This window comes from Nilaparvata lugens, chromosome 3 (assembly GCF_014356525.2).
Source record: "Nilaparvata lugens isolate BPH chromosome 3, ASM1435652v1, whole genome shotgun sequence".
Classification (NCBI taxonomy): domain Eukaryota; kingdom Metazoa; phylum Arthropoda; class Insecta; order Hemiptera; family Delphacidae; genus Nilaparvata; species Nilaparvata lugens.
Window position 1 is genome coordinate 46,896,868 of NC_052506.1, and position 13,584 is coordinate 46,910,451.

The 13,584-nt window shown below is 33.8% G+C and overlaps 1 protein-coding gene across 1 annotated transcript in view; it reads right to left on the reverse strand.

The window, feature by feature from the left end:
* Window positions 1-200: 200 nt before the first annotated feature.
* The window catches only part of LOC111050663, a 63,334-nt gene continuing 49,950 nt past the window's right edge, over window positions 201-13,584 (reverse strand). Inside the window, 5 exon segments of the mRNA XM_039423892.1 lie at window positions 201-1,976; window positions 1,978-3,495; window positions 9,218-9,299; window positions 11,289-11,424; window positions 12,327-12,417. Coding sequence (XP_039279826.1) covers window positions 711-1,976; window positions 1,978-3,495; window positions 9,218-9,299; window positions 11,289-11,424; window positions 12,327-12,417 — 3,093 coding nt within the window. The 3' untranslated portion in view covers window positions 201-710.

Here is a 13,584-nt window from a genome sequence, read left to right on the forward strand (position 1 = left end):
GGTCAAAAATTGTCTTCCAAACTTTTCCTTCTATACTCTCTTTTAAGCATTCATTACCTGCACTATATAGCATTTCAATTTCAAATGTTACTCAATTATGAAAAATCATCCTTACTCTTACTTAATATCTTTAGCACTGATAAGACTTAATGAAACAGTTTTAGAAATGAAAGAATGAAAGAATTTTAGAAAATAGGAAGTCGATTATACAAACATGAATATTTATTTTCTTTTATATTGTCTTTTAGTATTAAACAATCACATATAGAAAGAATTATGTAGATTTGAAGGAACAGGATGAATAAAAACGTATTTAAATGGGCTGATAATATAGTCCCATAGATATAAGATATGAACATAGTAACACACTGGAAGTTAATATATTCCTAAATCTTGATAATGAACTAAAAAGTAATATTATTATAATTATTTATTAATTCACAAGCAATCCATCAATATTCATTCAAAGCTGAAATCAATTCTTTAGAAGAATATAAGAACGCGACACACCAATTCTACGAAAAAATCTAAATCAAATTCTACCAAAGAAAACTGAATATTATTGGAAAAATATAAAATACTTTGGAAAATTCATCAAGAACTCAATAGTATTTACTCGAGAAATATTTTTAAATATTATTCTACGGTAACATAAATAATGATAAACTGAAAATACAATAAAATGAATTACCTAGTTTCTAAGGTAACATTCAGTCTTCTGTAGAAGAACAAGAATTGGGAGAGATAGACTCATCTTCATTGTCGTTGCTGGAAGAAGACGAGCCTGAGGTAGTTTCTTCGTTATCACAAGACAAGGTTTGTAAACCTGTCGTCGTTTGGTCTTCGATGCAACTACCGTTCTCTTCAACTGGAACATGTTCGCTTTGGTCATTCTTCAAACTGTCTTCACTTTCTTCAGTTGCAGATACCAATTCTTCTTTGGGAGTGAATTTTGACTCTCTATCTGACATAGGCGAATGAGATAGCTTTTCATCTTCGTCAACTGTACACAAGTCTCTAGTTGTAGGGGATTCTTTATCTTGTTTCACAATGGCAACTAGATTCTCTTTATTGTCCTCCTTCGAATCACCATCGTTTGACTCTAGATCATTTTCGATTTCACCTGTCTTCATGTTCACTAATAACTTGTCGCCTTCTTCATCGCTTTCGATACTGGGAGAAGACAATTTAGGTAAGAAGCGCTCACTGCGAACTGCATTTCCCTTGTCTTTGAATATCATAAGTTTATCCTTTTCTCCATCGGTCGAGTTGATTGGTTCCGACCAGAGTTCTAGGCGATCGCATTTCATGTAGGCTTCTGGTCGCATGCTCTTGGTGGGCGTGAAGTGCAGTTTGTTGTGTTCACGCAGGAAGTGGTGCTGCGGCACGGTGTAGCTGCAGTGCTTGCACGAGAACGCGCCCGTGTTGCCATCCGAGTGGCAGCGCGCATGACTGCCGACTCCGTCGCGGCGCACATTGCTGTAGGGGCAGTGAGTGCACCGGTTGGTCGCCTCGGGTGGCGACACTGAACTGCTCACCACTCGCTGCTGAAGTAGCATGACGATCTGTTGGTCAGCCAGTGACATCTGCATCGATTTTGCCGAACGTTGAGAGAAGATAAGAGGTGGCCCTTGGAAGTCATCTGAGGGTCCATCCGTGTTCTCCCCCAGGTCTTCACTCAAGTGACCATCGCTGTTCTTGTCTGTAGACAGTTTTCGTTCTGCTTTAGTCATGTCATTGGTTTGATGCTTCTTCAAGTGCTGGATGTAGTTGGCATAATACTTCACGGAGTAATCACATCTTTCACAGTTATATCTTTGTTTAGAGCCGTGCAGCGATAGATGAACTTTGTATTGTTCTCGCTTTTCAAATGCTGAGGGACATTTATGACACTTATAACGCTTCTCTTTCATGCGGCCATTCTTCAAGTAGGTTGGATAGATAAACTCTGGACTGCCGTGCATGAGAACACCAAAACTCGGGATCAATGTGGAGTGGTGGTGGTGGTGGTGGCGGAGGTGGATGTGGAGAAGCTGCTACTCTTTGAGCTTCAGTTTTGTGTTTGAACAGTTCGGTTCCAGAAGTGGGCACGGTATTATCAGGTCTCTTAAACTTTGGTTTTGCTTTGAATCGAGGTTCGAGTTGATTGTGGACACTTTCATGTTTAATGAGATTGCCATACGTTTTTACAGCGTAATCGCAACTTCGACACTTGAAACGACCACTGCCACCATGCAGTGTGGTGTGATACTGCAGAGCCACGCCCTTGAAAAAGCGAGCCGGACACTTTAGACATGCAAACTGCTTGTGAACAGTTCTATTGCCATGCTGATAGGTATCGGGCTGTGACACATCTTCTTGTTCTGTATCAGGTACGCCGTCATCACAATCCATATCCTCAGAGGATTTCGAATAGTTGGGAGGTTGAACAACCACCCAGGCTGGGCCAACATCTGCTGGACCATCGACAATTACTGCTATCTTTGGCTTCGGGTGATCTGATGAAATACTGTACATTTTAAGGAGAGCACTGGTTCTGTCCTGATAGTCATCGGTGTGGACTTTGTAATGAGCTAGAAGATGAGGATGTTGTTTGGCGGTGTATGAACACGACTCACAACGATGAGGCAAACAGATATTGTGGAATCTCGAGTGAATGTCAAGTTCTTTCTGGAACAAGAATCGAGCAGGACAAATAGCGCAGAATCTAAGTAATTTGTCACCTTCGGCATTTGAATACTCCTCAGGCTTTTCATAAAATGCGGTCTGAGTCAGGCTGAGTTCTGCATTCCTGTTCTGGTCTTTCTTCATTTCTTCAGGAGTTATTATAGGAGGACCTTCTTCGTCTCTTCCAAGAAGGGCATTGAGCTCTTTAATTTGTACTTCATCACTTCGATTCTTATCAACAAGGCTGCACACCTGTCCAAAAAGTCCCTGATGAACTTTGCCGTGTGAAGACAGGACGCCAGCATTGTTGCAGACGTAGTTGCAGTCGGGACAGTGATGTTGCTGCTGGTGAATGGCACTGGCACTCACACTATCCGCTGCAGCTGTGCCTTCTCCTGCACCGGTTGTTGTCGTTTTGCTACGTTGTCCGTGCATTTTTTCATGTTCTTGAATGTTGGACTTGCGAATGTTCACATGTGGACAGAAACGGCACTTGAACATTTTAGTGAGGTTGCCAAGCTTTGAGACCCACACAAGAGGAATTTGTCTGAGGTGAGAAGTGTCAATTGGTTTGATTTCTGTTATTGGATTCATTCCGCTATCAATATCGTCTTTTTCTTTGATAATCTGTTGGGTAGGCACATTGACTCCATGCACGCGCAAATGCTGGTGTAGTAAATGTCTGCGAGTCACGTTGTAGGAGCACATTGTGCACTTGAATGGAGCTCCACGAGGTCGATGAAACTGCTTGTGGTACAGGAACTGGCTTTTGCTGTTGGATACATATGGACAACCGCTGCATTGATATCGTTTGCAGTTCTCTCCATTCTGAAACAAAGACAAGAAGTTGAAGCAAGCTGCAAATAATGACATTGGGAATCAATTGAAATAACCAGAATTGTGAATTATTTAGTGTTGCCTCGAATACACTGAATTTATAAATTGCATTATGAATTTGTTTCATCATGTGGAAATAGTTAACATATTCTACGTGATTATTTTTCTTAAATTCAATATATTATATAATAAAGACATTCTATCCTTCTTCTCCTCAGCCTTTTCCCACTCAGGTGGGGTCGGCGTTTCGGCTCAGTCTCTTCCAGGAGTCTCGGTCATGGGCTTCGTTTAGGGTTCCCTTCTCTACAAGATCTTGGGCGATACAATTTTCCCATTTCTTCATCAAATTCCAGATCCCGATCTTCACTTTCTTCAATTGCATTATTAAATAATAATGTTTATTTAATAATAAATATTATTACTATCATTCAATTAGTAATAATATTGTGAAATATCATTTACTTAAATTTATTTTGGCGGTAGTCAATTCTGCATTTTTAAAATGTCTATGTGGTCTAGAGTGAGCGGAGCTAGTTTTCATGATAACTTGGATCTAATGAAAGCGTTTGTCACCCTGGATCAGAGGTTAAAATAACACCAAGCGTTTGCAGTGGAAGCGATTCTGCAAGTAAAACATCGCCATTATTTTACTCACTCAATCTTGATTATTCCCATGTAATAGGTCAGCTCATGGTGTTAACTTAAAGTTGTAAGTGGCAAATTTTGAAATTATCGGCTAAACAACGAGCAGAAGAAATGACAATGTAAGAACTAACAACCTAAGAATTTCAGACTCCAAAATTATAGTCAAAATAGAACATACTTTAATAGTCATTTTTATTAACTTGTTGTTGAACTGGTAACCTGATGTTCAATTGAATGGATCTTCAATCAATATTCAACATATTTCAGATTGGGCTTAAATTTGTATATTGTGTTGTGTTGTGATTGATTTATTAAATCATTCAGAAATACACAACTTTCAGAAAAGTATCACAGGCTCTAGCCCAAAACGGTTCAACTTTCAACAGTCCAAATCTATCTAGGTAATATGTTCCAGTTTAACATTTTTTAATTAACTTACCTACTCTCCAATTTATAAAATAACTTAGAGGTAAAAAAAGCAAAATAGAGTTTTATTTGAAAGTGTTGATAAGTTTCAATGATAAAAAGTGTTATTGAAGGACCTCAGAAATAGAAATTACAAGTTTTGAATCTTTAATGGCGTTGAGCGTTTGGCTCACCATGTTCTCTGAACACACGGTCAAAAAAATCTGGTGTGGCGCACTCACACAACTTTCCTTGCCGTTATGAAAATTGATCACCTGACGCTAGTGTTCCCGCGCATCTCAAGTCTACTATTCAAAGATTTGAGCTAGCTGGTGACAGGGCAATAACGCTGGAGACACACGAGGTCTGCTATCTCTTCATAGTGAATGATTTAATAGAATCAACAGTTGCCAACAGTTTGCAATTGAAATAATAATATTCTCTTGAATTTCGAGCTTATTTTCAATTTTAGGTGAAAATATTACTGAACATTAATTGTAGAGATTCTCATGCTCAATCTTTTCCACCTGAAATTTTTTGTTTAAATAGTATCTGAAGCCTGATAATTGAGAATCTAAAATCAAACTTTGCATAGATGGGGCGGAGCTCCTGAAATTTTTACAGATATGGGACTTGTGGCAGTTGATAGAGCTTGTCGATGACTATTTTAGGTATAACTTCAATCAAAATCGTTGGAGCCGTTTTCGAGAAAATCGCAAAAAAACCCTGTTTTTGACAACATTTTCGCCATTTTAGCCGACATCTTGAATCGCATTTGATCGAAATTGTTCGTGTCGGATCCTTATATAGTAAGGACCTTACGTTCCAAATTTCAAGTCAATCCGTTAATTGGGAGATGAGATATCGTGTACACAGACGCACATACCCTCATATATATATATATATATATATATATATATATATATATATATATATATATATATGTGTGTGTGTGTGTGTGTGCAAATTGCTTTCCATAGCTAAATAAAGTTGGATGTATTTTTAAAACTTGCATCCGCTCAATTTTCAGTCATAGAAAAAAATACAGAGTTGACTACAAAAACTACAGAGATGTAAAAAATATAAATCCGTGCACACTCACGTGTGTGTGTGCAACAATGCACATACACACACACACACACACACACACACACACACACACACACACACACACACACACACACACACACACACACACACACACACCAACTTACCGTTGCCATTTTCATATCATGATTAATGAAAATGATTCCTAGCATTGCTTTCCATAGCTAAATAAAGTTGGATGTATTTTTAAAACTTGCATCCGCTCAATTTTCAGTCATAGAAAAAAATACAGAGTTGACTACAAAAACTACAGAGATGTAAAAAATATAAATTGTGAGCTGTGCTGAATAGTGAGTTGTGTTTTTCACTCTAAATTTGTAAAATTCGCGTAAAAAATGTTCAATTAATGGTAATTCGAGTGGTTTTTGACATTGTATTTTGTAAATTATTTTTAAAATTTCCGAATCATTATTCCTGGACTGAAAATCAAGTGACGAAGCAGTGTGTGTTCACATAACCTCAACTTTTGGACAACATTAACATTTTATCAAAATTTTGGAGATAAATAGTACAGGCTTGGCCTAGTTTTTCCTCCAATGTCATAATTGTATTATGATTATAGTGCTTTATTCAATAAATGAAAAGAATAAAAAAGAATAATAGGCTATATGCTTCATTTAAAGTATTGAGCCAACCATCAAAATTTTCAAATCTTTCATTATTCCTGAACCGAAAGCCAAGTGACGAAGCAGTGTGTGATTTCATAAACTTGACCTTTGGACAACATAAACATTTTTTCAAAATTTTTGGAGAGAAATAGTACAGGCTCAGCCTAGTTTTTCCTCCAATTTCATAACTATGTATTATGATTATAGTGTTTTGCACAATGAATGAATACAATGAATGACTATAGTCTGCTCTTCGAATTTGCAATTTGTTATTCTTTGATTCAGATATCTATTGCTATTTAACATATTGATGATGTAACTACATTATATCAGTAGTGAGTCTCAATCAAAAATTTCAATAGAAAGGCGTGAAAATTGATTGGTTTTAATAAATTGTATGATGAATCATTAAATATTTAAATAGTTTATTCACTTTCATACTTTACAAAACAATATTCACAGAATTTTTTCTAGGAAATCTGGCTTTTGATTCAAGAAAATAATTGGAAAACTAATATAAATTTAAAATAATGGACAAATGTACTGAAAGAGGAACATTTATTTGTCAGGAATATGAACTGCAAGTGGACTTGGCAAATAAAATTCTTACTAAATTCAAGCCAAACTTCTAATGAAAATTTTGAAGCTACTGATATACAAGCAATAAATGATCAATACTAATTTCAAACTGCATCCCGAGCATGATTGTCTTCTGAAACGAAAGAATCTACTCATGCTCAACAAAAATATCTAATAATGTTCTATTGATCTCATACAGACCTACCATGCCTCACTACACTTGCATATCACAATATTTCTATTGCTATAGAATTTAAAGTACAATATGAGATTATACCATTTCAACCATGAAATAGATGTCGGTAAGTTTGAAAATGCACCAACATAAATAGAGTAGACAAATCAATTAAACCAGTATTAGTACTGGCTAACTTTATCTGAAGTTGAAATGTAAATAAAAAGACAAAATATATCAACGATTCAAAAAACAGCATATTCACCATATTGGGGACCTATTACGGGGAGCTACAAATATTATACAATATTTACAAATATTAGCTGATCTGAGGAATAAATGAAGTATAATCGAGTGGATATCAAGAGAAGAATATCGTGATACATGACACAATATGTTAAGTAATTGAGAGCCAATAGGGAATAAACGACAGTATTAAAGCCTTTTAAATGAAGAAATAATAACTGAACAAATGAACATTGAAAGATGAAATTTACCTCAATATCAATTCAAAAGTGTTATTTGGAATGTTTTCTTGCTATATAATATTAGGACATTACGAATGTTTTATATTATTCAACAGATTTTCCCCACCCTGAATAGCCTATTCCTATTGTATGAAGATGGAAAGGGAGTTTCATCGAACCAACAATGCACTTGATGCAAAACACATAATCAACGTCAGGATAACAAAAATTGTACTTGAGCACAAATCTAAGACACAAGGTTGTCACAGGGATATGGAAACAAACTTACATAAAACTTAAAATTTGGTCAACAAACCTTTAAACTTGACCGGAATTATTCTCAATAAGAAACCTTGTTTAGTTCAAAACTATAGATAAATCAGAAGAAAACGTCAAACTTGACCTTCAGGCGGAAGTCAACATCAAGCCTGTGAAAGAAAACATAAGAAAATACTCAAGAAAATTAAACTTTTTCGAATGTTGAAGGGGGATAGAAAAACAAATCTTGAAAATAAAGATTGAATGAGTTTATTGAAAAAATCTATAAAAATTTTTTGAAAAAGAATTATTTTTCTCAAAACAGGATGTTTCAAAATTCTTAGTTTTTATTTCAAAATCCGAATAAAAAATGTTGCAACTAAATTTTTCTTTTAACACTTTGCTCTGCGAATCAAACTGATACAACACTGAAGATAACATTCAATGCATACATAAGATGCATTTGAATCGTTGATGAGCATAGCAATACAACATTCAATTTAACAAAATAAAAGCAAAAAACTATTAATATTAATAATAAATTTCAATACTAATAGGAAGATACAATCAATATTATAAGTTTCATCTCCAGCATTCTTTAATAGCTTTTCCAGATTTAGTTTTTCATTACACTAATCCACTAACGAATTATTCGTCACTAATGTAGCTAAACTAATAACAATTTATTGTTCTATTTCTTAAATAAATAATTATTTCGAGTAAGTACTTCAGAATAATTATTTCAACTGCATACATATTGATTGAAGTAAGTATAAGGAATAACTCAATTTAGTTCGATTTTTCACATGAAACATTTTGAATAATTTTTCGCAGCTTGATACAATTCTTGGAAAATGTAAGTTGCTGATTATAATAAATACAAAAATCAAATAGAAACTGCATGTACTCTCAGAAGAGCGACAAGAAATTTGTGAATATTCATGCCTCAAAGACGTTCAAGCTACTGATACTGATTAATACTGCTGTAATACAAGTACACATGCAAGCCACTCTTATTATTAGCATGCCTAGTATCGACATTTAAAATTTTCAAGGACACAAACAACAAAGCTCTAAGCTTTCATCTCAGCGATTTTGGAATCAAGTGCAAGTAAATATAAAACTTTCGAAATGTTTGACAATAGAAATAAAAACATTATAAAAGTTGAATGATTACAGAAGTAAACGATTGCATGCGGTAAAAAAATGAAGATCAATAGGTAAAATAACTCATTAACACAATGAACATTCCAATAACATCACCTCGATATGATTAATGTATTAAATGTATGAATTTATGAATAACCTTACTGCTAATACAAGTTTCGGTAATGTTAACTTATTGGAGCTTCGTTACAAGGAAATAACTTATTTCGAAGACTTTATTACCAAGCCACTTCTAGGAACCACTACTGACTGACAATAGGTTACTTTTAAAAGTGACTCCTATAAAAGTAAGGATATCTGACCTCAAACTGCTTTTTGGTTTGAGCAATTGACTTAGAATCCAATCCTTGCACACCATGCTCGGCCATATGCTCCATCAGTTTCCTGTTCAAAAATTAATTCCGTCAATTATACTGCACAGAAACACATAAAGCGGGGAAATAATTAGATGAAAGAAAAGATTGGTAAGCACTTCTTATTAATTCTCAAGTTCATAAATGCTTAATTATTAAATTGGTTTGAATTACATTGTAATGATAACAATTTCTAATTAATGATATACAGAGTACGTCATATGTATGGGAACCCTGCAATTAGTTGGAGACTGGTGTAGATATAATACTGTAACTTTCAGAATAAGTTATTGGTCAAATACTCTACCTTTTGACGTACAACCGACTTCCAACCCCTCTAAAGGGGGTGACTTAGGGGTTTTAACTCGAATATTTTAGAATGTTCTATTATACTTTTATCCAAAATGGCGGATGATTGAAGTTCTAGTTTTCAAGGTAATGAGGGGTTGCAACTCAAATATTATAAATGTTAACCCCCTTGTGTAGAACATCATTATAAAGGCCTTTTTAAAACAAGAAAGATGGGTAACAAAACAAGAACATCGATAAAAATGTTCTACGATACATGTATCCAAAATGGCGGCTGTTTGAAGTTTTAGTTTTTAAGGAAATGAGGTTTTGTAACTCAAATATTTTGAATGTAGACACCCATATGTGATACATCAGTCTAAAGGCCATTTAAAAACGAGAAAAATGAAATCAATAGAAATGTTGTATGATACTTTTAATAAAAATGGCGGCTAATTGAACTTTATCAATTATTTCTTTAAAAAACTAAAACTTCAATCAGCTGCCGGATAAAAGTATCATAGAACATATTTATTGATGTCATCTTTCTTGTTTTAGAAAGGCCTTTAAAATGATGTACCACACAATGGGTGTTAACATTTATAATATTTGAGTTGAAACCCCTCATTTACTTGAAAACTAGAACTTCAATCATCTGCCATTCTGGATAAAAGTATCATAGAACATTTTTATCGATGCCATCTTTCTTGTATCATCTTTCTTGTACATCTACACAATTGATGTTTGCATTTAAAATATTCAAGTTACAACCCCTATGTCACACCCTTATGAGGGGTTGAAATTGAGTCGTACATCAAAAGGTAGAGTATTTGACCAATAATTTATTCTGAAAGTTACAGTATTATATCTACAACTGTCTCAAACTTATTGCAGGGTTTCCACACATATGACTCACTTTGTATAGATTTAAATATGAATAGAGATTATTTAAAAATATAAAGGTGTTACACTTAAGATGGATCTATTTCCTATCTATTTAAGCTGACCTATTTCATAATTTGATTATAAATTTATTACATTTTCTTCTTTATCATTTCTGAAAACAAATACAGATTGTTTATTAAAAAGAGGATATGGTAACAAAGTTACCCGAGAACTTAAAATATTACCTAATTTTCCTTGCTCACTCATTGAAGGAATACAATATGAAAGCTTGGTATCAGAATAATGTTGATAACAGGAAATAGAATGTAGAAAAAAATGAACAAAATCTTACATTGGTTTTGTATTTATATATACATATGAATACTTTATATTGCCGTTACATATTTGATTTAGTGAGTTGATGGGCTCTAATCCGCACATTCGATAATTCAGTGTTTTATAACACTGTAAAAAAGCAGTTCCATAACTTTTAAAGTAGATCATTGATGACAAGTAATAGGCTATTATAAATTACAACTAGATTACTTAAGTAATTGGTTTTTCAAGTTGTAATCCACATTTGAATGTCTAAAACTGAATGCAATTGTTCTATATAAACACAAATTTTAAAGCATAATTATTACACGAAAATCTAAATTAATTAAAATAAATCAATTTAATCCCCATTTGTATCAAATTAATAGTCAACCTAATCATATACTAAACAAGTAGAAAACGTGTCCATTCATTTTCACATAAGCCGTAGTTTTATAGTAGAGTTACTCATTTCGATGAATTTTTGGTAGGCCTAAGTTATATTGGGTCAATTATGCAACAGTTTACTTACTGTCTATCATCTACTTGGAATGTACAGAACAAGCATCTGAACACATCATCAACAGAGTCATGATTGAATATGTGGTCAGCCAACAAGGCATGCGAATCAGCATAGAATGGGCACGATGGACACTTCAGAGTCGAGCCTGCAAATTAAATGACAATTATTCATCAAATTTGAAGATCATCAACATTGAATAGCTAAATTTACTGCTGATGATACTTTTTGGATGTCTATCAGATTGTACAATAAGGTATGTTGAATATTATATAATGTAAGTTATGTCATGGGAAGTGTTTTGTGAACAAAATAAAGAGTAGGAATCCAATGATGAATAATTTTTTGATAAGGAAAACTCAAATCAGCAAATTGAAAGAAACAGATCATGATAAATCCATCTTATACCATAATACAATGAATTAATAATAAACAAATTATAAAATAACAATTTTATCATAAGATAGGAAGACTAGTTTCTGTTTAAAATTTCTTATCTGGAAATGGAGTGCTAAGTAAAAGATGTGTCTATTATAATGCAGCTTACTTCCGTAGCCTACTTAATACAAGACTTCTAAATTTTATGAAACAATCACAGAATTGAAGGACAATAATGATTGACATCTCTGGTTATATTCAATACACAATGGTTCACAGCACACAATACACAGCATTCAAAACTTTATACATATTCTGCTTGAATATTGTTCTAATAAGGAAAGTTTTTATCTATTAAATAAGAGAAGAGTTGATCATTTTACAACGTTAGCGCTATCAGATGTGAGGGTGGGCCTATTAAATGAATTATTAAAGAACTGGAATATTCTCCCAATTAAAAAGACATTTTGAAAACCCTGTTGACAGTGTACTCATTTTATTCAGAAAATTAACATACTGAGAATACTCGTCTAAATTTATTGAGTGATAATTTCGCTTAGCATGAGTCCGAGTATAGCAGTTAGCATTAGGCTACGTTTTTTTCAAGGAATATCGGAACGTACTCAACTATAGAAATATTTACAAAACAAGATGAAGAAATTAGTATAATACCTGTTTCGGACTTGTCGCAGTTACTTTCACTGGATTCTCTTCGTTGCACAATAGAGTTCATATTGCCACTGTTGAACTGATTGTTATTGATCTGTAAAAACAAATTATTGATAAAGAAAATCCAGGAGTGTACAAGCATCAATTTTACCAGAATGGATACTCAACAGATGAACTTTGAAAATGTGTTGTTGAGAAGAGTCTATTGATTCAACCAACCATTTTCCATCATGACTAGGACTACACCTAGTCTGGATCAAGCTTTTCTGAGCCTTGTAAATTCATCAAAGTAGGAAAATGCATGATTGTTTCCACCAGATAAAAAATTATCTGATGAAAAAATATAATGATGCTGATAATTTAGTGGTATCGGAACTGTTTAATTTTTCTATCATTCATTCGCATAATGGATATTCTTCAAGAATTCTTTGGAATTCAGTGACAGTGAAAGTGACTGGTACAATGAAAATACTAGTAGTTCTGTGAACAGTAGACCTCACGCAGTATTATTATCCACAAATACCTGATTGAAACTATAGACCTTATGGAAATACAGCAATAGACTGGCTTCTCCACACATCTGTGTAATCACTTGTCAGCTGATTTATGATGAATAATTCTATAGTCTGATTTTTACTCTGACTCCAGCTGTTTAAAGTCTAGAACTTAGCTAAATCCCAAGCTCGGAAACCGGCCCTTCAACATTCAAACATTAAGAGAAGTTCCAAACCGTCGACTTGAATCTTAGACCTCACTTGGCTCGGTCAATTATTCCCATAAATTCAATGGTATTATTCATACTGGTTAGGCGAGGTTAAGTGAGAGCAGTGCAATCAGAACTCATGGAAATTACATTTTCACTGTGCCGGTCACTTTCACTTTCACTGTCACTGGTGTTTACAATTCCAGCTTCAACGAATTAAATGAATTTGTTTTTATTATTAAATTAAAATTGATTAAAATAACCATACAACCATCTTTGGTAAATTCAGAATCTTAATGTAATATTGCAAGTTTATTTGAAAATATGTAAATTTTCAAATAAATAAGTTAATCAGTTCATTAGTTCGGACGTGATGATGCGTCATTCGAGAATTTCCTATCCCGTAAGTCTATAAGCAAATTCTTTCCTTTATAGATTACAAATTTCTCAATGTAGTTTTCACTGCACGACATAATCGAATTGCTTCGATATAGAAGTCGCGAAGAAAATAATAGTAAAAATTATAATCACGCCTATTTTTGAAATGTATTATATAAG